The sequence below is a fragment of the Oncorhynchus keta genome, chromosome 28 (genome assembly GCF_023373465.1).
Source record: "Oncorhynchus keta strain PuntledgeMale-10-30-2019 chromosome 28, Oket_V2, whole genome shotgun sequence".
Taxonomy (NCBI): Eukaryota; Metazoa; Chordata; class Actinopteri; order Salmoniformes; family Salmonidae; genus Oncorhynchus; species Oncorhynchus keta.
The window spans coordinates 3,556,041-3,569,508 of NC_068448.1; the positions used below are offsets into that span (position 1 = coordinate 3,556,041).

The following is a 13,468-nucleotide window of genomic DNA, read 5'->3' on the forward strand; positions in this document are numbered from 1 at the left end:
GAGGAGGAGGAGTTATAACACTAGAGGAGGAGGAGTTATAAAACTAGAGGAGGAGAAGTTATAACACTAGAGGAGGAGGAGTTATTACACTAGAGGAGGAGTTATAACACTAGAGGAGGAGAAGTTATAACACTAGAGGAGGAGGAGTTATAAAACTAGAGGAGGAGGAGTTATAACACTAGAGGAGGAGGAGTTATAACACTAGAGGAGGAGGGGTTATAACACTAGAGGAGGTGGAGTTATAACACTAGAGGAGGTGGAGTTATAACACTAAAGGAGGAGGAGTTATAACACTAGAGGAGGAGGAGTTATAATACTAGAGGAGGAGTTATAACACTAGAGGAGGAGGAGTTATAACACACGAGGAGGAGGAGTTATAACACTAGAGCAGGAGGAGTTATAACACGAGAGGAGAAGGAGTTATAATACTAGATGAGGAGGAGTTATAACACTAGAGGAGGAGGGGTTATAACACTAGAGGAGGTGGAGTTATAACACTAAAGGAAGAGGAGTTATAACACTAGAGGAGGAGGAGTTATAACTAGAGGAGGAGGAGTTATAACACTAGAGGAGGAGTTATAATACTAGTCGAGGAGGATTTATAACACTAGATGAGGAGGAGTTATAACACTAGAGGAGGAGGAGTTATAACACTAGAGGAGGAGGAGTTATAACACTAGAGGAGGAGTTATAATACTAGTGGAGGATTTATAACACTAGATTAGGAGGAGTTATAACACTAGAGGAGGAGGAGTTATAACACTAGAGGAGGAGGGGTTATAACACTAGAGGAGGTGGAGTTATAACACTAGAGGAGGTGGAGTTATAACACTAAAGGAGGAGGAGTTATAACACTAGAGGAGGAGGAGTTATAACTAGAGGAGGAGGAGTTATAACAGTAGAGGAGGAGGAGTTATAACACTAGAGGAGGTGGAGTTATAACACTAGAGGAGAAGGAGTTATAACACTAGAGGAGGAGGAGTTATAACATTAGAGGAGGAGGAGTTATAACACTAGAGGAGGAGGAGTTATAATACTAGAGGAGGAGTTATAACACTAGAGGAGGAGGAGTTATAACACAAGAGGAGGAGGAGTTATAACACTAGAGCAGGAGGAGTTATAACACTAGAGGAGGAGTTATAATACTAGTGGAGGAGGATTTATAACACTAGAGGAGGAGGATTTATAACAATAGAGGAGGAGGAGTTATAACACTAGAGGAGGAGGAGTTATAACACTAGAGGAGGAGTGATAACTAGAGGAGGAGTTATAACTAGAGGAAGAGTTATAACACTAGAGGAGGAGTTATAATACTAGTGGAGGAGGATTTATAACACTAGAGGAGGAGGAGTTATAACACTAGAGGAGGAGGAGTTATAACTAGAGGAGGAGGAGTTATAACTAGAGGAGGAGGAGTTATACCACTAGAGGAGGAGTTATAACACTAGAGGAGGAGTGATAACTAGAGGAGGAGGAGTTATAACTAGAGGAAGAGTTATAACACTAGAGGAGGAGTTATAACTAGGAGGAGGAGGAGTTATAACTAGAGGAGGAGGAGTTATAACTAGAGGAGGAGTTATAACACTAGAGGAGGAGTTATAACTAGGAGGAGGAGGAGTTATAACTAGAGGAGGAGTTATAACTAGAGGAGGAGTTATAACTAGAGGAGGAGGAGTTATAACTAGAGGAGGAGGAGTTATAACTAGAGGAGGAGTTATAACTAGAGGAGGAGGAGTTATAACACTAGGGTTTGTCTATATTCCCTTCTTTCCTTCCTTCTCTCACTCTGCTTTTCTGTGTTCCCCATCCCTTTGCTTCTGTCTCAACCCCTGTCTGTCTGTCTCTCTCTACCCATGCTACCATGGACCGTCCCTCTCCCAGAGAGGACGAAGACGATGACATCGCCCATCAGTTCTGTTGCCCCGCCTCTGAGTGCAGTAGCCCGTCCTCTAGGTAACCAGCCGATCACTTGAACCTCCTTCTCGTTTTCTACCCTTGACCTCCAAACAACCTTACGGAGAAAACGCTGAGGGCAACAACTGGACACAACTCGTTGGTCGGGGTTTGAAAAATAAATAAACTTTTAAAACGCACAAACCTGGCTGGAGACAAGGCAGGAGCTCAGCGACACTGAACTGTAGTCTGGGACTTGGGGACTGATCTGGTCTGGACTAGCTCTGGTCTGGACTATCTCTCGTCTGGACTAGCTCTGGTCTGGACTATCTCTCGTCTGGACTAGCTCTGGTCTGGACTATCTCTCGTCTGGACTATCTCTGGACTGAATCTTTATCTGCCAGATTTTACCTTCCCTGTCCTTACCAGCATGTCACCCTTACAACCTTGCCTAACTCCGAATGACACAAGGCAGTCCTGATCGGTTGACCCCTCAGACTCTGACCGTTGAAGTGTAGTGTAGGCAGTCTGATCTCTGACCTGGGCAGTGTGTGAAGAGAACTCACCTACGCCGCCGGGCCGGGTCAATTGATGACGAGACGATGGGAAGAAAGAAAAACAACGGAAAATGAACCCTTCAGATTCTTTCTGTAGCTCATATATATCTACTTCCTGTATACTGCCCTCTAGTGTCTGTATGCTGTCTCTTTTTACTCCTTTAAATCTCACTCTTTCTTCTTTACCTCCTTGTGGACCTTCCTCTTCCCCTCTATCGTTCAGTGAGAGAGGACATGGTGGGTTTAACTCTATTCTAACCATACGGAAAAATAATGAGAAATATATCAAATCTTCCTGATTCAGTGCCAAGAAAAGCTCTTCGTTTTCAACTCTTTAAACTTTAAAATATTGTAATGTTTTGTGAACAGAAGAGTTATGCTTTATGAGCAAAATATCTGAAGACAAATATTTATTTAAATTAAAACATATTTTAGTTAGATTTCCCTTTTCTCATTAGAGAAATACCGAAATGACATGATCCTTTATTAGTTTGCAGCATAGACACATAGAAACATTATGTCTACCCCAAACCCAGTAAGACTCGTAAGTCAACTCATATTGAGTGTGAATAGTAAGCTATTGCAAGGCCAAGGGATGGGTGGGGATAGAAACGTTACACATGGGGTTCAAATCTAATTAGAACAGGGTAACCGTGGTAACCACGGTCTCACACTGATCCTCATCCAGACTTTCTGTAAATATCGAAATTGGAACAACCAGCGGCATTATAGTTCGCTAGGCGCTACTTCCCCCTACCCCTTACACAGATATAGGACACTAGCATAGCGGTTGTTAGATACAGGACACTAGCATAGAGGTTGTTAGATATAGGACACTAGCATAGAGGTGGTTAGATAAGGACACTAGCATAGAGGTTGTTAGATACAGGACAATACCATAGAGGTGGTTAGATGAGGACACTAGCATAGAGGTTGTTAGATACAGGACAATACCATAGAGGTGGTTAGATAAGGACACTAGCATAGAGGTGGTTAGATATAGGACACTAGCATAGAGGTTGTTAGATATAGGACACTAGCATAGAGGTGGTTAGATATAGGACACTAGCATAGAGGTTGTTAGATATAGGACACTAGCATAGAGGTGGTTAGATATAGGACACTAGCATAGAGGTTGTTAGATACAGGACACTAGCACAGAGGTTGATAGATACAGGACACTAGCATAGAGGTGGTTAGATACAAGACAATACCATAGAGGTGGTTAGATACTGGACACTACCATAGAGGTTGTTAGATACAGGACACTAGCACAGAGGTTGATAGATACAGGACACTAGCATAGAGGTGGTTAGATACAAGACAATACCATAGAGGTGGTTAGATACTGGACACTAGCATAGAGGTGGTTAGATACAGGACACTAGCATAGAGGTGGTTAGATACAGGACACTAGCATAGAGGTGGTTAGATACAGGACACTACCATAGAGGTGGTTAGATACTGGACACTAGCACAGAGGTGGTTAGATAAAGGACACTAGCATAGAGGTGGTTAGATACAGGACACTAACATAGAGGTGGTTAGATACAGGACACTAGCATAGAGGTGGTTAGATACAGGACACTAGCATAGAGGTGGTTAGATAAGGACACTACCATAGAGGTGGTTAGATAAGGACACTAGCATAGAGGTGGTTAGATACAGGACACTAGCACAGAGGTGGTTAGATACAGGACACTAGCATAGAGGTGGTTAGATACAGGACACTAGCATAGAGGTGGTTAGATACAGGACACTAGCATAGAGGTGGTTAGATACAGGACACTAGCATAGAGGTGGTTAGATACAGGACACTACCATAGAGGTGGTTAGATACTGGACACTAGCACAGAGGTGGTTAGATAAAGGACACTAGCATAGAGGTGGTTAGATACAGGACACTAGCATAGAGGTGGTTAGATACAGGACACTAGCATAGAGGTGGTTAGATACAGGACACTAGCATAGAGGTGGTTAGATACAGGACACTAGCATAGAGGTGGTTACATAAGGACACTACCATAGAGGTGGTTAGATACAGGACACTACCATAGAGGTGGTTAGATACAGGACACTAGCATAGAGGTGGTTAGATACAGGACACTACCATAGAGGTGGTTAGATACAGGACACTAGCATAGAGGTGGTTAGATACAGGACACTAGCATAGAGGTGGTTAGATACAGGACACTAGCATAGAGGTGGTTAGATACAGGACACTACCATAGAGGTGGTTAGATACAGGACACTATCATAGAGGTGGTTAGATACAGGACACTAGCATAGAGGTGGTCAGATACAGGACACTAGCATAGAGGTGGTTAGATACAGGACACTACCATAGAGGTGGTTAGATACTGGACACTAGCACAGAGGTGGTTAGATAAAGGACACTAGCATAGAGGTGGTTAGATACAGGACACTAGCATAGAGGTGGTTAGATACAGGACACTAGCATAGAGGTGGTTAGATACAGGACACTAGCATAGAGGTGGTTAGATACAGGACACTAGCATAGAGGTGGTTAGATACAGGACACTAGCATAGAGGTGGTTAGATAAGGAGACTACCATAGAGGTGGTTAGATAAGGACACTACCATAGAGGTGGTTAGATACAGGACACTAGCATAGAGGTGGTTAGATACAGGACACTACCATAGAGGTGGTTAGATACAGGACACTAGCATAGAGGTGGTTAGATACAGGACACTACCATAGACGTGGTTAGATACAGGACACTAGCATAGAGGTGGTTAGATACAGGACACTAGCATAGAGGTGGTTAGATACAGGACACTAGCATAGAGGTGGTTAGATACAGGACACTAGCATAGAGGTGGTTAGATACAGGACACTACCATAGAGGTGGTTAGATACTGGACACTAGCACAGAGGTGGTTAGATACAGGACACTAGCATAGAGGTGGTTAGATACAGGACACTAGCATAGAGGTGGCTAGATAAGGACACTAGCATAGAGGTGGTTAGATAAAGGACACTACCATAGAGGTGGTTAGATACAGGACACTACCATAGAGGTGGTTAGATACAGGACACTAGCATAGAGGTGGTTAGATACAGGACACTAGCATAGAGGTGGTTAGATAAGGACACTACCATAGAGGTGGTTAGATAAGGACACTACCATAGAGGTGGTTAGATACAGGACACTAGCATAGAGGTGGTTAGATACAGGACACTACCATAGAGGTGGTTAGATACAGGACACTAGCATAGAGGTGGTTAGATACAGGACACTAGCATAGAGGTGGTTAGATAAGGACACTACCATAGAGGTGGTTAGATAAGGACACTACCATAGAGGTGGTTAGATACAGGACACTAGCATAGAGGTGGTTAGATACAGGACACTACCATAGAGGTGGTTAGATACAGGACACTAGCATAGAGGTGGTTAGATACAGGACACTAGCATAGAGGTGGTTAGATACAGGACACTAGCATAGAGGTGGTTAGATACAGGACACTACCATAGAGGTGGTTAGATACAGGACACTAGCATAGAGGTGGTTAGATACAGGACACTAGCATAGAGGTGGTTAGATAAGGACAATACCTTAGAGGTGGTTAGATAAGGACACTAGCATAGAGGTGGTTAGATAAGGACACTAGCATAGAGGTGGTTAGATACAGGACACTACCATAGAGGTGGTTAGATACAGGACACTAGCATAGAGGTGGTTAGATACAGGACACTACCATAGAGGTGGTTAGATACAGGACACTAGCATAGAGGTGGTTAGATACAGGACACTACCATAGAGGTGGTTAGATACAGGACACTAGCATAGAGGTGGTTAGATACAGGACACTAGCATAGAGGTGGTTAGATACAGGACACTAGCATAGAGGTGGTTAGATACAGGACACTAGCATAGAGGTGGTTAGATACAGGACACTACCATAGAGGTGGTTAGATACTGGACACTAGCACAGAGGTGGTTAGATACAGGACACTAGCATAGAGGTGGTTAGATACAGGACACTAGCATAGAGGTGGCTAGATAAGGACACTACCATAGAGGTGGTTAGATAAAGGACACTAGCATAGAGGTGGTTAGATACAGGACACTACCATAGAGGTGGTTAGATACAGGACACTAGCATAGAGGTGGTTAGATACAGGACACTAGCATAGAGGTGGTTAGATACAGGACACTAGCATAGAGGTGGTTAGATACAGGACACTAGCATAGAGGTGGTTAGATACAGGACACTACCATAGAGGTGGTTAGATACAGGACACTAGCATAGAGGTGGTTAGATACAGGACACTAGCATAGAGGTGGTTAGATAAGGACACTACCATAGAGGTGGTTAGATAAGGACACTACCATAGAGGTGGTTAGATACAGGACACTAGCATAGAGGTGGTTAGATACAGGACACTACCATAGAGGTGGTTAGATACAGGACACTAGCATAGAGGTGGTTAGATACAGGACACTAGCATAGAGGTGGTTAGATACAGGACACTAGCATAGAGGTGGTTAGATACAGGACACTACCATAGAGGTGGTTAGATACAGGACACTAGCATAGAGGTGGTTAGATACAGGACACTAGCATAGAGGTGGTTAGATAAGGACACTAGCATAGAGGTGGTTAGAGTCCAGTTGGCCCGTAACTTGTCTCTAAAGACAACTACAACCCTTTGATGTACAGCAATGATATTATCCACTGTCGGCGTATATATGACCACATCATGTTTCTTTGTCGTTGTATTCTTAGAAATAACTCAAGGAGATGTAACATATTATTGAATAGTGAAACCTACTTCTGTGTTGTACAGATACATTAGGCTACACAGACTCTGCACTACAGTCCCAGGAACAGGACGTGAACCATCCAAGCCTCTGGTTGTGTTATAATACTAGAGGAGGAGGAGTTATAACACTAGAGGAGGAGGAGTTATAACACTAGAGGAGGAGGGGTTATAATACTAGAGGAGGAGGAGTTATAACACTAGAGGAGGAGGAGTTATAACACTAGAGGAGGAGGAGTTATAACACTAGAGGAGGAGGAGTTATAACACTAGAGGAGGAGGAGTTATAACACTAGAGGAGGAGGAGTTATAACACTAGAGGAGGAGGAGTTATAACACTAGAGGAGGAGGAGTTATAACACTAGAGGAGGAGGAGTTATAACACTAGAGGAGGAGGAGTTATAACACTAGAGGAGGAGGAGTTATAACACTAGATGAGGAGGAGTTATAACACTAGAGGAGGAGGAGTTATAACACTAGAGGAGGAGGAGTTATAACACTAGAGGAGGAGGAGTTATAACACTAGAGGAGGAGGAGTTATAAAACTAGAGGAGCCAGGTTAACTTAGTTAGTGTAGTGGAGCGTAGTGTATAGGTCTATGTCCCAAATTTCACCCTATATGCAGTACTCTATGGGTTCTGGTCAAAAGCAGTGCACTGTATAGACGATAGGGTGCCATTTGGGATGCACTTTAAGGGATCTCTAGCATCCTCTTTTCTCCCTTTTGTTCTGAAGTAGAGTGCAGTAGTGTTAGACACCATGGTAATCAGTCAGTCAGTCACTGTACAGTCAGTGTGTTGTCTTGTTTGCTCATCACGTCATGATCAGTCCCTGGATGTGGACTTCTTGCAGGTACTATGGACGGAGATTCGCAGTGTTCACAGTTGAGTTGCAAAATTCAGGTTAACTTTTCCAAAATTCCCAGGTTTTCCTGAAATGCCAGTTGGAGGATTCCCAGATTTCCCTTCCGAATCGAGGAATATTCAAACCAGGACTCTAAAGTGCGACCAATCCGACCCAAAAATATTATCCTGTGCGACCAGGAGTTTGATTTTTGTGAGCACTGTTCGACTCTGAAAAAAAATCTCCCGGGTTAATACTTGGTGTAATGATAAGGCTTGGCTGTACCGTTGTTTCTCAGTGCCCTAGAGAATCAGTGCAGATTTGGTTAACGTCATGGTTGCACTATCACTACAGAGAAATCACGGTTTACCCAACTAGATCAAAAGATCTGACCCATGTTACCGACGCAGCGTTTCATCTTCCTATAATGACGGGTTGGCTGACAACGTCACGGAAACTATGCACACGCTTCAATGGGGCAGAAGTCTTGTGTCTTGTTAGGATTCTGGATGGACAGATAGCTAGCAACAATGATAAGAAACTGTCATGTGGGGCATCATAAATGTCTTATTTTGAGATGTTTTGACTAATTGCATGTCAATGTTAATATGGCTCAAATTCTAAGGCTAAGGTTGCTAACCAACAACCGATAATAAAGCTTGTCGTGGGTCGTTGTAAAACGAACCGCTCGTCGACATCGTTAACCATTTGTTTACATTTTGTTCAGTCATTGGCTAGCATGTTAACGACCCGGTGACTTCACCGGTATATCCAAACATTTGGGGGAACAGAAATAAAATAAAAAAGGGATGAGATGGGCTTCTTCAGATCAATGGATGATAGCGATGAAAGATGCTGTGTTGACCTGCTAGTCGAAACTAGAAAAACTCAAGAAATGTCCGACCGGAAACTAATTTCAGAGTTTTATTAGTTCCGATTGGCGTGTCAACTTGGTTTCTATGGCAGCCATCTTGCATCGCAAACCTGACTTTTTTTTTAAAGAGACAGTGTACCAATTATATGCAATGCATCTCAATTAGAGAAATACCTAATATTCCACAAATTACTTTGTAATTTCAATGACAGGTATTTGTATCAACGCCTTAGCTTTTATAAGAAGTTAAGATCTTTACAGTATGACATATTTGCTTCTAGGGTACATATAGGCCCAATAAGGCTGCATCTCAATTTCTGGTGCTCCTAACTTTCATGTTGTGCTCCTAACTTTTAAAAGTTAGGAGCACCAGTGCTTAAAAAAAAAAAGAAAGTGCCCTGATTCCAGCTGGAACTGCGTACTCTTATCACACTTGTTTCTGGTTGCTGTCATGGCAACCACTGTATCACACCTGTCTTCTGTTACCAAGGGGATGGAAGTGAAGAGAAAGGGCTTGTCAATGTCCGCGCCACCTCATAAATCTAATTAGCATAATACAAATATCCCAATTAAAATCAGCACATCTGCCTCTGTCGCACTTCCTCATCTGCTGTGCAAGGTGACAGAGCTAGAGCAGTGTTGGTCAGACCAGGAGACATCCCATCTGAGGTGAAAGGTGACAGAGCCAGAGTGGCGTTTGTCAGACCAGGAGACATCCCATCTGAGGTGAAAGGTGACAGAGCCAGAGCGGTGTTTATCAGACCAGGAGACATCCCATCTGAGGTGAAAGGTGACAGAGCTAGAGTGGTGTTTATCAGACCAGGAGACATCCCATCTGAGGTGAAAGGTGACAGAGCTAGAGCGGTGTTTATCAGACCAGGAGACATCCCATCTGAGGTGAAAGGTGACAGAGCTAGAGCGGTGTTTATCAGACCAGGAGACATCCCATCTGAGGTGAAAGGTGACAGAGCTAGAGCGGTGTTTATCAGACCAGGAGACATCCCATCTGAGGTGAAAGGTGACAGAGCCAGAGCGGTGTTTATCAGACCAGGAGACATCCCATCTGAGGTGAAAGGTGACAGAGCTAGAGCGGTGTTTATCAGACCAGGAGACATCCCATCTGAGGTGAGGTGACAGAGCGGTGTTTATCAGACAGAGACATCCCATCTGAGGTGAAAGGTGACAGAGCTAGAGTGGTGTTTATCAGACCAGGAGACATCCCATCTGAGGTGAAAGGTGACAGAGGTAGAGCGGTGTGTATCAGACCAGGAGACATCCCATCTGAGGTGAAAGGTGACAGAGCCAGAGCGGTGTTTATCAGACCAGGAGACATCCCATCTGAGGTGAAAGGTGACAGAGCCAGAGCGGTGTTTATCAGACCAGGAGACATCTCGAAAATCGTTCTTCTTACTAAATCCTCTGTAGTGTCTGAACTATTATGACCTCTCTACGGAAAGGTGAGACTTTCACGAACATGAACATAATATAATATAATATATGCCATTTAGCTGACGCTTTTATGACTTACAGTCATGTGTGCATACATTCTACGTTTTTGAACCCACTACCCTGGCGTTACAAGCGCCATGCTCTACCAACTGAGCCACAACTGACTTGCATCTTGGGCCTCGTCTGAAGTCGGTAACTTCTGTCTGTAGCGTCAGACACACTCATATGACCCGTCTGTGTAAAGGTACATGTTGTTTTGCTCTAGGAAGCCCACAGGCCGCACACGACTTATCTGAAAAGTCTCCCGGTACCAGTTTTTTTTAAATGAATAGAAGTATATACAGTATATACATATATATATATATATATATACAGTATATACAGGCCACTATCTAGTGCTATAAAAAAGAATGGGTTAAATACAAAAAACAAATTATGATTCTTATAGGACAGGCACTTCAGAACAAACTTTTAGATGTTTTAGTGGTGGGAGGGCTTTCTGTTGTTCCATGTAGTGAATCTGTTTTTCAATGTGTTTAAATGGGCTCATAGCACCAAGGCCAAATAAACATTTTCATTACATCTTTTTATATACACTGCTCAAAAAAATAAAGGGAATACTTTTAAACAACACCATGTAACTCCAAGTCAATCACACTTCTGTGAAATCAAACTGTCTACATAGGAAGCAACACTGATTGACAATACATTTCACATGCTTTTTGTGCAAATGGAATAGACAACAGGTGGAAATTATAGGCAATTAGCAAGACACCCCCAATAAAGGAGTGGTTCTGCAGGTGGGGACCACAGACCACTTCTCAGTTCCTATGCTTCCTGGCTGATGTTTTAGTCACTTTTGAATGCTGGCGGTGGTTTCACTCTAGTGGTAGCATGAGACGGAGTCTAAAACCCACACAAGTGGCTCAGGTAGTGCAGCTCATCCAGGATGGCACATCAATGCGAGCTGTGGCAAGAAGGTTTGCTGTGTCTGTCAGCGTAGTGTCCAGAGCATGGAGGCGCTACCAGGAGACAGGCCAGTACATCAGGAGACGTGGAGGAGGCCGAAGGAGGGCAACAACCCATCAGCAGGACCGCTACCTCCGCCTTTGTGCAAGGAGGAGCAGGAGGAGCACTGCCAGAGCCCTGCAAAATGACCTCCAGCAGGCCACAAATGTGCATGTGTCTGCTCAAACGGTCAGAAACAGACTCCATGAGGGTGGTATGAGGACCCGACGTCCACAGGTGGGGGTTGCGCTTACAGCCCAACACCGTGCAGGACGTTTGGCGTTTGCCAGAGAACACCAAGATGGGTAAATGTGCCACTGGAGCCCTGTGCTCTTCACAGATGAAAGCAGGTTCACTCTGAGCACATGTGACAGACGTGACAGTCTGGAGACGCCGTGGAGAACGTTCTGCTGCCTGCAACATCCTCCAGCATGACCGGTTTGGCGGTGGGTCAGTCATGGTGTGGCATGGCATTTCTTTGGGGGGGCCGCACAGCTCTCCATGTGCTCGCCAGAGGTAGCCTGACTGCCATTAGGTACCGAAATGAGATCCTCAGACCCCTTGTGAGACCATATGCTGGTGCGGTTGGCCCTGGGTTCCTCCTAATGCAAGACAATGCTAGACCTCATGTGGCTGGAGTGTGTCAGCAGTTCCTGCAAGAGGAAGGCATTGATGCTATGGACTGGCCCGCCCGTTCCCCAGACCCGAATCCAATTGAGCACATCTGGGACATCATGTCTCGCTCCATCCACCAACGCCACGTTGCACCACAGACTGTCCAGGAGTTGGCGGATGCTTTAGTCCAGGTCTGGGAGGAGATCCCTCAGGAGACCATCCGCCACCTCATCAGGAGCATGCCCAGGCGTTGTAGGGAGGTCATACAGGCACGTGGAGGCCATCCGCCACCTCATCAGGAGCCCAGGCGTTGTAGGGAGGTCATACAGGCACGTGGAGGCCACACACACTACTGAGCCTCATTTAGACGTGTTTTAAGGACATTACATCAAAGTTGGATCAGCCTGTAGTGTGGTTTTCTACTTTAATTTTGAGTGTGACTCCAAATCCAGACCTCCATGGGTTGATACATTTGATTTCCATTGATCGTTAATATAATAATAATATATGCCATTTAGCAGACGCTTTTATCCAAAGCGATTTACAGTCATGTGTGCATACATTCGTTGTTGTGTGATTTTGTTGTCGGCACATTCAACTATGTCAAGAAAAAAGTATATTAATTGGAATATTTCATTCATTCAGATCTAGGATGTGTTATTTTAGTGTTCCCTTTATTTTCTTGAGCATTGTATATATATATTTTATACTTCAGGGGGTCTTAAGATCAAATATCAAAAATATTCCTTGCTATGTATGACCTTCTTAAAACAATTCCATATAGCTTAGTAGAACAAATGTTCCATACCGTACCATGCTCACGCGTGGACTGATTTATATTCAAGGAATAGGCGGGTTTAAAACTCTGCAGCTGCAACACGTTGACCCCTGACCCCCAGATGGATGATGGTAAATTAGACACCTTTCAGTCTTTATGTTACTGCAGCAAATGTAGGCCAACCTGTCACATGGAAACAAATCTCCATGATGAGATGATACTGTAAATCTACCAGCATTGTGAACTGAGATGGACTGTCAGTCTGAGATGGACTGTCAGTCTGAGATGGACTGTCTGTCTGAGATGGGCTGTCTGTCTGAGATGGGCTGTCTGTCTGAGATGGGCTGTCAGTCTGAGATGGACTGTCAGTCTGAGATGGGCTGTCAGTCTGAGATGGGCTGTCTGTCTGAGATGGACTGTCTGTCTGAGATGGACTGTCTGTCTGAGATGGACTGTCAGTCTGAGATGGGCTGTCTGTCTGAGATGGACTGTCTGTCTGAGATGGACTGTCTGTCTGAGATGGACTGTCAGTCTGAGATGGACTGTCAGTCTGAGATGGGCTGTCTGTCTGAGATGGACTGTCTGTCTGAGATGGACTGTCTGTCTGAGATGGACTGTCAGTCTGAGATGGGCTGTCTGTCTGAGATGGACTGTCAGTCTG

The 13,468-nt window shown here is 44.3% G+C and overlaps 1 protein-coding gene across 37 annotated transcripts in view; it reads left to right on the forward strand.

Moving 5' to 3' along the window:
• The window catches only part of LOC127913101 (putative uncharacterized protein DDB_G0290521), a 113,903-nt gene extending 103,474 nt beyond the window's left edge, over positions 1-10,429 (forward strand). The window contains exons 6-16 of one of the 37 annotated variants that reach the window (XM_052484467.1): positions 1,882-3,297; positions 3,440-3,961; positions 4,134-4,654; positions 4,771-5,145; positions 5,204-5,778; positions 5,924-5,952; positions 6,211-6,239; positions 6,616-6,990; positions 7,077-10,082; positions 10,130-10,186; positions 10,301-10,429. In XM_052484467.1, the coding sequence (XP_052340427.1) occupies positions 1,882-1,957 (76 nt within the window). In that variant the 3' untranslated portion in view covers positions 1,958-3,297; positions 3,440-3,961; positions 4,134-4,654; ... (6 more) ...; positions 10,130-10,186; positions 10,301-10,429. Of the gene's footprint in view, positions 1-1,881; positions 3,326-3,439; positions 3,962-4,076; positions 4,105-4,133; positions 4,655-4,770; positions 5,146-5,203; positions 6,991-7,076; positions 10,083-10,129; positions 10,187-10,300 lie in introns of all 37 variants that reach the window. The other 36 variants (XM_052484466.1, XM_052484464.1, XM_052484463.1 and 33 more) reach the window with 36 other exon arrangements.
• Positions 10,430-13,468: the final 3,039 nt, after the last annotated feature.